The sequence below is a fragment of the Phaseolus vulgaris genome, chromosome 7 (assembly GCF_000499845.2).
Source record: "Phaseolus vulgaris cultivar G19833 chromosome 7, P. vulgaris v2.0, whole genome shotgun sequence".
Classification (NCBI taxonomy): Eukaryota; Viridiplantae; Streptophyta; class Magnoliopsida; order Fabales; family Fabaceae; genus Phaseolus; species Phaseolus vulgaris.
Window position 1 is genome coordinate 34993125 of NC_023753.2, and position 13287 is coordinate 35006411.

General features: G+C 33.3%; 1 protein-coding gene across 2 annotated transcripts; it reads left to right on the forward strand.

Annotated features, from left to right (window-relative positions):
- The first annotated feature begins 1116 nt into the window (after positions 1–1116).
- LOC137830324 (uncharacterized) lies at positions 1117–11492 on the forward strand. 2 transcript variants are annotated; one of them, XM_068637592.1, is made up of 9 exons: positions 1117–1446; positions 2328–2525; positions 2640–2762; positions 3594–3631; positions 3713–3872; positions 4378–7353; positions 7428–7514; positions 7695–7828; positions 10942–11492. In XM_068637592.1, the coding sequence occupies exons 1-9, from the start codon at positions 1366–1368 to the stop codon at positions 11171–11173; spliced, it is 4029 nt and encodes a 1342-aa protein (XP_068493693.1). In that variant the 5' UTR covers positions 1117–1365; the 3' UTR covers positions 11174–11492. The 2 variants fall into 2 exon arrangements, with proteins under 2 accessions (XP_068493693.1, XP_068493694.1); XM_068637593.1 differs by having other exon boundaries at positions 7431–7514.
- Positions 11493–13287: the final 1795 nt, after the last annotated feature.

The window sequence follows — 13287 nt, forward strand, 5'->3', positions numbered from 1 at the left end:
TCAAAATCATGAATTAGCTTGAATGAATATTTGGTGGATCTCAATTATTGTTCTCTTTTGTTGCTATCACATAATTTTTTTTCTCAAAATTTCGATAAAATAATAAAAAGTGATATTAAATTGATCACTTTTCTAATAAATGAATTTAAAATCTGAAACTGTGTCTTAATAGTAATTAAAAATTAGGAGAATTAAAAAGTTGTGTGTTATTATTGATTTAGGGAAGGTTGGTGGAGTAAGTGTACCCTGACCAAACGGAGCATGTGACCTAAATCAAACCTACCACATAAATTAATGTGCTTTAAACACAGCTTAAGCACAAAACTCTTCATAAATGAAAAGGTATATTGTTTTCAGTAAAACAAGTAATATCTTAATGACTTGTTAATTAAGTTAAATTAATTTATCATACATGAAGAATATACTTTTAATTAAGGCCGTCCATACGGGACTTACTAAGACTAACTTGCATAAAAAATTCAAAATATTCCACAATCCTTTTTTTTTTCTATTCCCCAAAAATTATTCACAGATAAACTCATAATTAAAAATAATAAAAGTAGAAATAAAATAATAGTTACTATTTCTAATAAGAATTCTCCTTTTAATACCTCGAATATCAAATTATTCTATTCTATTATTAACATAACACAGCCTGTAATTTTTCTGCTTCCGGTGGTTGCAGCGGTAATACAACTTACAACGCCTTTCCGGTGCTTGGCCAACCACCGTCTGACACGTCAGCGAGTAGAATGTTAGAAGATTGGGTCGTAACCGTTTCTCTCGCTGTTTTACTGGATGTTATGTTACTCACATGGCCATGAAAGAATATGAATCAATAAAAAAATTAAATAAATGAATAAATTGTGTTTTGGAAATCTTGTTTGAATGCGCAATTTTTTCTTTTTCTGTTTTTTTATTGTTTTTAAAATTTTATTGACAATGACATGTACGATTTTTTTTTTTTTCTAATTTGTGTAGTTCTTTTGAAATTTTATTTTTTATTCGGAAATTTTACTTAAACAAATATGATAACAAAAAAAAAAAAAAAACCATAGCGCTTCTGTCAGTTGGTTGGTTGTTTGTTTTATGTGGGATTCGTTTCCGTTTCTCTCTATGGGCAATGGTTTGAAGGAACAATAAAATAACACCCTTCACAACAATGACCACTGAGCTAACGCTCTTTCTCTCTCTCTCCGTCTCTTTCGTGAGTTGGTGACAGTGGTTGCGGAGAAGCTGATGAAATCATGAATATAGCGAAATTTGGTAGTTGTCGAGAGTGAGTGAGTGAGTGAATGATTGAGAAAGAAGGAGCCACGACACACTAGCACACAGAAACACAGGAGGAGAGAAAGAGAAAAGAGAATGTTTAGGTTGCATAAGCACAGGGCGGCGAAATCAGGGGATAGAATTGAGTTCAGAATCTCTCACCTCAAGGCTCTCCAGGTTCGTGCCTTCGCTATTTTCTCTTCTTCGATTTCGTGTTTTTATCTCTCGTTTCGTTTTACGTTGATCAATGTGACTAGTGTAGTGTCTATCTGTGTTTCGCTTTTATTCGAAATTATTGATCCGCAGTGATAATTCGTTGGTGCAATGCAATATGCAACTGAAACTCCTTGATCCTAATTTGGAAATACTATGGCAGAGGTTGATATGGAGATGTGATTTTATTTTAAAATAGAAATTTGCTATATATGAAGTGCTTCGTGTTTTTTTGAAAGAGAATCACCGAGCGGACTCAGAACATGTATGAGATTTGATGAAGTCCAACTATAGTGGTAGAAGTGAGATCTCACAGTTTTGTATTTTCTAGTAAATTTCAGCTGATAACAAAGTGTATCACTAGCTTTTGTCTTGTTATGAATAGCTAGCTGCATTGGGTTTGTGGTTTTCATAAAACTTAGATTTATTTTCTTCGGTAATGTTTGTGTAGTTCTTTATTCAGAAGACGTTTTAATAAAAGTTTACATTCAAAATTTGTGCAAATTATCAAAGCGAAATTTCAATTCTAATTAGATAACAGCGTAACAGGTATATAAAGAAGTATAGCTAAGTTTTTTGCTTGTAGTTTCTGTTCTCGTGGAATGCAGAACAGTATTACAGGTATGTTTTGCCACGAGGATAAATCAAGAGCCAAATCATAAAATGAAATGACTTTTGCTAATATTTAAAGGCGAGAAGGTACTATCAGTATTATATCATTCGAATAATTGTAGAAAAAATATTTTTAGAATTTTATATCCAAATGCTTTGAATTTTCAAATGTTGTTTAAGTAGCCTTAAAAGAAAGTCTGGTCAATAACGAATGGTGAATCTAATGTTAACAGGTACCCAAAGGGTGGGACAAACTGTTTGTTTCTGTTGTCTCCGTAGAAAATGGCAAAACAATTGCAAAGTCGAGCAAAGTGCCAGTGCGTAATGGAGGTTGTCAATGGTCAGATAACTTTTCAGAATCTATATGGGTTTCGAGAAATAATTCTGCCAAGGATATTGATGATTTTGTCCTCAAGCTTATTGTTGCAATGGTATTATCCTATTGCTGCTATGCACACCGTTTTGTTTCTGTTCCTTTATTTTTATCAGCTTGAAATTTCTGTTTGGATTAGATTGCTATATAAATAATCATTATCACTTAACAGGGGTCATCAAAATCTGGCATCCTGGGGGAGGCCTCTGTTAGTTTGACTAGCTATATGAGTTCAGGGGCTGCTACTCCACTTTCAATCCCACTGATTAAGTGCAACCATGGGACAATTTTGCAAGTGAGTCGATTATAAGGGGACATATAGAACTGGAAATCTGGAATATTTTGTTTATGGAAGTTTTTATGATTATAAATATATCAATTGTCCACACATTTTTTTTCTTGTGATTATATAATGTCTCTATTTCACTTAATCAAGTAGTCTTGGACAAACAGTATCACAGGGAAATAATTTCTTCCCTTCTTGCAAATGGATTATTCCATTGTGACAAATTTCTTTTTGATTAACTTTACGCACGATGATGACACTGCTTTTGAGTCGTTTTTCAACTTAATTTTCATTGAACTTTTCTTAATCGACTGATTTGTGCACGACACTTGAATTTTATTTATGAAGATTATGGCCCCATAAGAGTACTGCTATGACATGAGGTTTTTCATTTTTCCTCTTACAAGACAATGTCCCGGTTCTTCACTTCGAAGATACGTGGTTTACTTTTTCGTTAGAACTATCAGTATCACAAAAAAAAATTACCCATTACCCTATCTTGTCGAGAACCCGTTTTCTTGATTCATCTTTGCTCACTTAAGCAGTACTCACTGTGATTCTGCTATCCCAATAAAGAGACAAACTATCATCACAAGATAGAGTATATATTGATATCTTTCTTTTTGAAAAAAAAAACTACTTATCAACTCCTTTTATTAATATAATACTAATAAATATAAATAGATATAATTTTTTTATTATTATTAATAAAAACAAGTTATTAAGTCATTGTATTTTAAAAAGAAGTGTAAAATTATATTTTTCCTATTATAATAAAGCTATAACAGAAAAAAGTCATTGAACATAGAGTTGGGAATTCAGTGGCTGTGTATTTTTCAGGTAACTGTGCAGTGCCTGACACCAAGAACGAAACTCAGGTTTGAATTGGCAGCTAGTCTTGTCTTGTATATTAAAATGTCAATTATCTTGTAAGTATTTATCTCCTACACTTTTTCCAGTGATCAAGAGACAAATTTCCATTTGAAGGCCATCAATGAAAATAATTATGATCTGGCTATCAAATCCAATGAATCTGATTGTTCAAATATCCAGAGTGTTGAATCTTCCTCTGTTGAAGATTTTGATTCTACCTTATCCCCCGGAGAAATTGAGACAAGGGTAAAATTACAACATTTTCCGTGTCATAATCATATCTGTTTTGTTGCCTAAATGGTTATAGATTTCTTCCCATACATGCATATAGGTAAAAAATAAGTCTCTTCTTAATAATCAATTATCAGGATGAGCTCTGCAGACTCGAATAATTATCTAGTTTAGCTGTTTAGATTTAGGGTATCCTGGAGTATCAGGCACTATTCACGAGGTATTCTGGAACTTTTTAACCAAAAGATATTGCATAATATTCACCAATTCCAATTTGAACTGGCTTTTTTAACATAGTAATTTAGTGAGATTTTCACGTGGAGATGGTAAATGCATTTCATCCTAATGGGTATTTTAGAAGTCATCCGTTGTACAGAGTTCTCTTCCATCACGATCCAGGAAGCAAAATAATTTATGCCAGTGGAGCCATCAGCTTGCTTATGTTTGAGTTATGTCGTAATTTACTATTGGCCTGCCATTATCATGATAATGACGCGTTGCACTGGCACTTTGTCTGCAGGAAACAAGCTTCTCCGGATCTGTATCAAACTGCAGCCATTACTCAACTGAGGGTTCCACAGGAAGGGAAAATATTTCCTCTAGTATCAGTGATGGGCAGAGCCCGACTGGAATACAAGGTTCAACCAGTTCCCAGAAAAGTGTATCCCATCACGATTACCCTGTAAATTCTTCTCAGTCAAATAATTCGTCATTTGTTTCCCAGCATATGCCAGAGATTGGTGCATTATCTTCTAAAACGACCAGTGCTTCCAATAATCGTCTGGAAACAAATGAAGAGCTACGGGCAGAAGCGAAGATGTGGGAAATGAACGCCCGAAAGGTAATGGGTGATTTAGACGAGTTGAGAACAGAACTCTCAGATCAATACAAAAATCTGGCAGGTATAAAAATGGACCTTTCAGCGGCCCAGGTAGAGCGTGATAGTTTAAAACAAGAAGTTGAACACTTAAAATTGTCATTTGGGGATCCAAGAGCGAGACAGCGAGCATCGGAAGATTCACTATCTGAAGGTGAATGTATTTCCGAAATTGAGAATGCTCTAAAGGAGGAATTGAAGTTCGAAAAGGAATCAAATGCCAACTTGTCTTTGCAACTGAAGAGGAGCCAAGAAGCAAATCTGGAGCTCGTTTCTGTTCTCCAGGAGCTGGAAGAGACCATAGAACAGCAGAAAATTGAGATAGAAAACCTTTCATCACTAACCTCAGAATTCAGTGATCTGGACAAATCTTTCCAAATAAGTAGAGAAGGAAACAAGCAGTTTATGCAACAGCTAGAACAACTGGAGGAATCTAAGAAAAATCTGCTGGTCAAGGTGGAAGAGCTGGAAAGTGCCTTGGAGGACAAAATGCGAGAGATTGAACATTCGAAGATTCAAAATAACAAAACCCTTTCAGATATTGAAATGGAATATGAAGGCAAATTATCTGCTAAAGACAAAGAAATGTTAAGTTTGAAAGCAAAGCTATTTGAATCTATCCCAGAAAGTCGTAATGTGGAGACTGTCTCCAAAAATTTTGGTGATGCAGATCTTTTGAGAGAAGTTGAATTACTTAAAGAAAAAGTTCAGGAACTTGAGGTGGACTGCAATGAGCTGACAGAAGAAAACCTTGAGCTCTTATTCAAGCTAAAAGAAGCAACGAAAAGTTTGAAAGATGGTGGAGCATCTCAAGACCTTTTGTCAGACAAGGTCAAAGATCAATCTTCTACTAATTTTGGGTCTGAGATAGGCAACAATTTATTTCGAATATTCCATTCAGGAGACATGATCCAAGGGGAAAACAACATTAAGAGTAGTGATGATGATGACATTTCAATTCAAGAGCCTGGGACTTCAAAATTAGCTCTAGAAGTCCGAATCACAGATTTGAATGAGGAACTAACTAATAAAACATCTGAGATAGGAAATCTTGAGGCTAATTTATCATACAAAGAAAAGGAGATTGGGTCTCTGCAAAAGCTACTGAATGAGCTAGAAGACAAGGTTTATCATCTTGAACAAGAACATAGTCAACAAGAGAAACAAATGGAGGCCATGATAAAAGAAAATATGCATGAACTGGAGCTCAGCATATCAGACAGAGAACAGGAAAGGCAACAATTGTCAATGCGCGTTTCTGTTTTAGAAGCTCAGTTGAGAGATTTGACAAATGAACGAGAGTTTCATTTGGAAGAACTAGAGAACTCTAGATCTAAAGCGGCAAGGCTTCAAGAGAAGATTATGGAGATGCAGACTGAGATAGATTCTTCAACACAAGAAGCACAAATTCGCTGGTCAGAAGCACAAGAAGAATGTGAATATCTAAGAGTAGCAAACCGGAATTTACAAAATACCATAGAAAATCTTGCAGAAGAATGCAGTTCTGTCAAAAAGATAAATGGAGAGTTGAGGCAGGAAAAGTTGAAGGTAGAGGAATATTGCTCCCTTATGGGAGCCAGATTAAGGGAATCAGATGAAAGATTCGCCCAGTGCTCTGAAAGAGTGGAACACCTGGAAGAGAGCTTCACTTTAATGCTGGAAGATATTGCATCAAAAGTGAAACATCTAATTTCAGATTTAGATGGTCTTTTTTATGAAAATAGGAAACATATGGAGCAGGGTGAAGCCTTACTGAATCAGATGCAAATGGAGAAGATGGTAGAAACTCAAAACCTAGAACTAGAAATTGAGAAACTCCGTTTGAAACTTTCGGCAGTATATCATGAAAAGGAGAAAATAGCTTCTAACGCTTTGCTTGAAGTATCCACATTACGTGATGATAAAGCCAAACTGGAATCTGCTTTTGAAGAAGCTCAATCTAAAGTGATTTTGGCTCAGAACGAGGTTGATGCGATGCAGTCTCAAAATGAACAAAAGCTGAAAGACCTAACAACTCAAGTTGCCGAATACAAAATTAAAGTGGAAATGCTGACGACTGAACATGAAAAGTTGTTGAAGCTGGTGGAAGACAGCAAATCAAGAGAGCTAAAATTCAAAAGTACTATAAATGCTCTTGAATTAAAACTTACAGTCACTGAATATGAAAGACAACAAATCATGGACGAATCGGGAAATTTAAAGGTTAAATTGCAGCAGAACTATAAGTTTGAAAATGAGAATATAGCTCTAAACAACGAGCTTAATGCTTCTAAATCGGAGAAAGAGAGACTGGAGGCCTCATTGCACCTAACATCTGAATTATGTGAAGATTTGAAGGCGGATAAGACATCCCTAGAAGAAAGACTTGTGCAGTTGGAGAATGACTTGAAGGCAAGAGAAACAAGATGTGTCCAGGATACTGAGCTCAGTCACAACAAAAGAATAAACAGGCAGCATCAACAGACCATACAACTGCTTGAACAGGAAAAAGCTGAGTTCCAAACAAAAGCCCAAGCCCTTGAAGAAGAATTGAAGCTGATTAAGGAACAAAAGAGAAATCAGGTTTCGAAGTTTAACAGGAAATCTTCACCTGTTCACGATGATACGAAGGCATCAAAAGTTAGTTCTCTTTTTCATTAACGCCGTGATAACATTGTGTTGACAGGACTATTAATTTTCTTTATTTGATTTAGCAGAATTTTGGGGTGAAGAATACCAATCAACATCGCAATAATAGGAAAAAGTCATTGAAGAATGACAGCATCAAATATCAGAGTGAGGTGATATGTTTTGAACTTGACTACATAGTAATTTACCTCCGAGTCAAAGGTTACAAAGTATATTTTATGATTACATTTGTGTGGATGCCACCTAGTGATAATATCAAATAAATGTAGTGTCACTGGAAATGGAACCTTATTTTTTATGTTTCTGTTTCATGTCTTCTTTTTCTTATATAGGTAGAAACTGAACTTGGACTTCTTGATGAAAATATTCATGCTGTTGAAGTAGATCCACTATCAAAGACTCAATTGCATGACAACGAACAAGCAAAAGCAAACGAAGCCAATAACATTGAAGTTCAAATTCACAGGTTAGAGGAACATATTTCAAAGTTTAAAAGAAAAAGTTTTTAATTTGTTTGCATGACCCTCTTATGCTGATTCTTTTACTTGTTTTAAGCTTTCTTTTCTATTTAGAACAATCCATTAACAACAAAAGTTCTCTCTCACTAGGTGGTTTAAACCATGCAAACAGGATAATTCTTATGTCTTACAAGATTGTTTCAACATTGAATATATTCATGACATTGAATGTTCTACAAATGCAATTAATCCATAGTGATATATGTGGACCATCTACTATACCTAATATCTCTGGGGCTTGTTTGTCTGTAACTTATATCTCAAATGGCCTCATTCCTAGAATATTTGGGTGCACAACTTTTTTTTACATATCCACAATCAAAATAGAAACAAACTTGATCCTTGGGTTATTAGAGGTGTCTTTTTTTAGTTATTCAGCAATCCAAAGGATACAAGTGTTATAAACCTTCATCTAAAAAATTGCATATCTCCATTGATGTCACCTTCATTGAAACTAAATCTTTTTTCTCCAATGTTGGGTCCCAAGAAGTTCTTTAGAAGATTGTGTAACCACCTTGAACCCTTTATTTTGTATATGCTCCAACTGAAACCTTTAAAAATGAATCTATAGATAAGAAAATTAATTTTGGGACAAGATTAGAAGCTGAAACTGGTAATATTATTATTGATGCCACTGAACTCCAACAAGAAAATACAGAAATAGTAAGAAATTCAACCCCAAGAGTTAGTACCTACAATTTTTCAAGATTCAACAATGTCTATACAAGGATGAAGAGCATACCAAACATGTGGCAAGTCCATGAATCCAATCTAAGCTTTGAACCTAAAACTACAGACAAAATTTGAACTAGTAAATGAAAAAACTCTCAACTCTCCAAATGACCTTGATCTTCCAATAGCCATAAGAAAAGGTACAAGAAACTGCACAAAACAATCTCTCTATCCTCTATCAAAGTATGCTTCTCTGGATAGATTATTGGCTAACCATAAAAGGTTCATCGTTAGTTTGAATTCTATTGTTGTCCCTAACACTATTACTGAAGCTTTGACAAAGAAAGAATGGAGAGATGCCATGAAAGTGAAGATGGATGCATTATTGTACTTAGAAAATTGTTGATAAACCCAAAAAATAGAATATTGATGACTGCAAATGGATATTCACAATAAAATATAAGGCTAATGGGTTTATTGAAAGATACGAATCAGGGTTGGTTGCCAAAGCATACACTCAAGCTTATGGCATAGACTACCAGGAAACTTTTGCACCAATTGCCAATTGCTAAAATGAATACTATAAGGATTCTTGCACCAGTTGCTAAATTGAATACTATAAGGATTCTTTTTCCCTTAGCTGCCCACTTTGATTGGAATCTTCTATAATATGAAGTCAAAAATGTCTTTCTCCATGCAGACCTAGAGGACGAAATCTCTATGAATATTCCACTTGGATTTGAAGGAGACAGAAAAAATAAGATGTGCAGACCACAAAAGGCTCTTTATGGACAGAAACAATCCCTTAGATCTTGATTTGGCTACAAACAAAGTCATGGATAACACACTTTGTTTACTAAACATTCAGGGAAAGAGGGGGTAACAATCCTTCTAGTTTATGTTGATGATATTATAATGAATGGAAATGATGAAAGGGAGTAGGAAGAATTGAAATAGAGACTAGTCTAGGAATTTTAACCAAAAGAGCTAGGAAGATTGAAGAATTTTCAAGGGATTGAAGTAGCCTACTCTAAATAGGGAATTTTCATATATTAGCAAAAATATATAACTGATATTGCTAGCAGAAACTGGAAAAATTGGGTGCAAACCAGTATGAACTCCAATGGATCCTATTCACAAGTTATGTAAGGTTGAAGTGGAACCAACCATAGAGAAAAATATGTATCAGAGACTAATCGAAAAATTAATTTATCTGGCTCGCAAACGATCGGACATTGCTCATTCAGTGTCATCAGCTAATTTATGCATGAACTGAAGGAATCTCATCATCAAGCTGCTTATATAACTCTACATTACTTGAAGGACAATCTTGGAAAGAGAATACTATTCAAAAGAAATGGAAGACTAAATCTTGAAGCCTATACTGATGTAGATTATGCAGGTTCTCTTGTTGATAGAAGATCAACAACTGGATATTGTACTTTCCTAAGTGGGAACTTAGTGACATGGTGAAGCAAAAAACAGAGTACAGGGGCAAGGCAAGATCATCAGTTGAATCGGAGTTTAGGTCCATTTAATATGGGCTGTGTGAGTTATTATGGCTAATGACTTGAAAGTTAATTTGGAGGGATCCATGATAGTAAGTCAGAATAGGCATTGCATATAATCCCATTCAGCATGATAGGACAAAACATATTGGAATAGATAGACACTTCATTTAGGAAAAATTAGAAGAAGATTTAGTAGGCACATCAATCATTATAAGGTGAAAACACCACATGGCGGTTAAAGAAGAAAAAAATATGAAGTTACAGAAGTAGAAACCAACTTTTATTTGGTTTCATCATGTAGTCCCCAAATGGAAAACTTATCCAGAAAGAATTTTGTTTGTTATATAGTTCCTTAAATAATGGAGTTTAACAAGTGGAAATGTTCGGGAGGGATGAAAGGTTGGATATCATTCTATCCCTTCGCTTCTCTAATAACCAAGAATGGTTTTTCTTAAAGAAAATAAAATAGAGAAGGACAAAAATGAATGGAGAAGAAATTATAAGAGGAAAAATAAAAGAAAACAGTGTTTTCTTGCTTCCACTGATATCCAGATTGAGTCTTCATTACAAATAATGTCAAATTCCTCGGCAATTGATTTTGTGTTCTTGATATGTAAGCAAAGTAGCCAATTTTCACTGGATTTCCTTTTGAGGCTCATATTGTGTTCCTTTTGGTTAAAACCAAGTTTAAAACATTGAAGTCAAAATGAAGTTGTCCATTTAGGGAGGCCGGAAGACTGGAATGCTGTTGCAAAGATGTCGCAGTTACTCTGATAATAATTTTGGAAGCCTTTTGTTTTAATCCATGCCTTGTTTTTCACTTGAAGTAATATTGTTATATATATATATATATAACCCCATGTATATTTATTTTTCAGATCACCATCTAGAGGGCAAAAAATCCAGGTAAATGGCCCAGTAAAATCAGTGGCTGAAGAACTAGTAACGAAAGAAAAATTTGAACGTACAAAATCTATGCTAGAGGCAGAGTTAAGAGATATTCAGGAGCGCTACTTCCACATGAGCCTTAAGTATGCTGAGGTGGAAGCCGAGCGTGAAGAACTTGTGATGAAGCTCAAGGCAACCAAGAAAAAAGGATGGCTTTCATAACTATGATCAATCCAATTACCCTTTATTGGATTTGAGACTGCCAATCTCGGGTGACTTTTCTCACGAATTTTAAGTGTCCGATTTTTCAATCAACTATAGGATGTACCATTTGAAAATGACTCATTCATTGAATAGGAGAATAGTAAAAAAACTATAATGGTCTTTGTACTTGTAAATATCAGAAATTTTGAAGGTAGAATTACACTTAGCAAGTGCTGTTGTAATTGTATTGGGTGCTCAACACTTGCTTTTCCTTGTACACTACTCTTTCTATCCCAAGGGTTTGCAGTTTCAATTTCCAGACACGCAAAATTCACTATTTGGCCTCCCATATGAGTTGTATTATTCAATAAAGAATAAAGGAATACAAAATTAAGCCAAGAGATAATCCATAATCTGGGACAAACTAGGCAATTGCAAAAGAGGGCCAACCAAACTGAATCATACATAAATTACAACTTCTGAGCCTTCAATATCGTTGCTGAATAATGAATACCCTGTCACTGACCAAGTCTATTTATAACCATTTGAACCGGTAGATTTTCTCCGTGACTCTTGTGTGACAAACAAGTTAAATTCAAATATTTAGCAAACTTTTTCCAATAAAATAAAATATTATCGAAGAAATGTTTTCTGCGGCATCCACTTTTCATTGTTACATTTTTTTCTGCATAATACAAATAGATGAGAATAAGGTTGAGAATGTAAAATATTACGAGAATATTATATATACGTGTTGTCATTTATGTAAAACCTTGAACTTTGACTTATAGTTAATGATTCAGCTTTATAATTAAAACAATAATTTATTGCATTTAAATTAAAGAATATTTACAATATTTTGGTTTAGTCTGGTTTCAAATTTAAAAATCGTATTAGCTGATAAAATCTATTTGAATTCACTACTTTAGAAATACAAATATCTTTTCCAACTAATTGTCAAGGTTTTCTCTTAACAAAATTTAATAACTGAAATTCTCAACAATTTAATTAATAGCTTCTTTTTTTTTTACTGCGAAATTAATGTTTGGATTCATATAAATTATAGCTAGACGTGCCTTTTTATTCATAGGCTACTTTTACAAAATTAAATTACCATAATGTGTTAAAATTTACATTTAGAATCTCCGTTTTATGAAGCTACTTTTTTAAAGTCACGTAGAAGTCATAGCAAGAACTATAGTTTTATTTAATGCACGCATTCATGTGTCAATCACGAATCTAAGCATAGTATTGATATGAAGATCTAAGTGTTTCCAAATGCACAAAGTTAATTTATTTCATAGTAAAATCCCATTACAAAGAAATAGAAATTGTAAAAAGTTATATGAAGTATGTCATAATAAAAGAAAAAATATACATATTTTGAAAAAAAATTATATAATCAATCACAATTCTTTTATAATAATAAGAATATTATGTAATCCAAATATTTTACTTTTTATAAATAAATAATTAATACTATAATTATTAACCAATAGATAGTGACTTGGATCGTAATCCTTATAATATCTTTCCCATATCACATTAGATTTACAAAGTTAATGTGTTACATTATTGAAAAGATTTAATTTAATATAAAAAGTTTAAGGATGCTTCTTTTTAATTTACAGTACTAACTCAAATGAAAAAATAAAATAAAAATGAAAGAAAAAAAAAACTTATTTTAATATAATATTTTATAGTTGAATTGAGACTAATTTATTGAAACGTGTCTATTATGAAACTTCAAATATATTTATAAATATCAATTTTACTTAATTTTTTAAGATTTTCCCCGCACGTAAAGGATTAAAGTACAATGACTTTCTCGTAGCTTTTCACATTCAGAAATTTTCTAATACAACAACTCCATGTACAAATTTTACTTTGGATCCGTTTTCTCTTGTAACTGACTAATAACTAATGAAATGCAATCCACTTCGTTCATAACACATATGAATTGAATATCATTAGCTACCATTACCAATACTAAAAATTCATACAATAATATTAAGAAGTTAAATATATATTTATAATAATTTTATAATACCAACAAATTTTCATTAAGATAAATATAAAATAATTCTAATAATAGAATGGAGTTTAAATCTAACTCAATTTATAAATGAAAT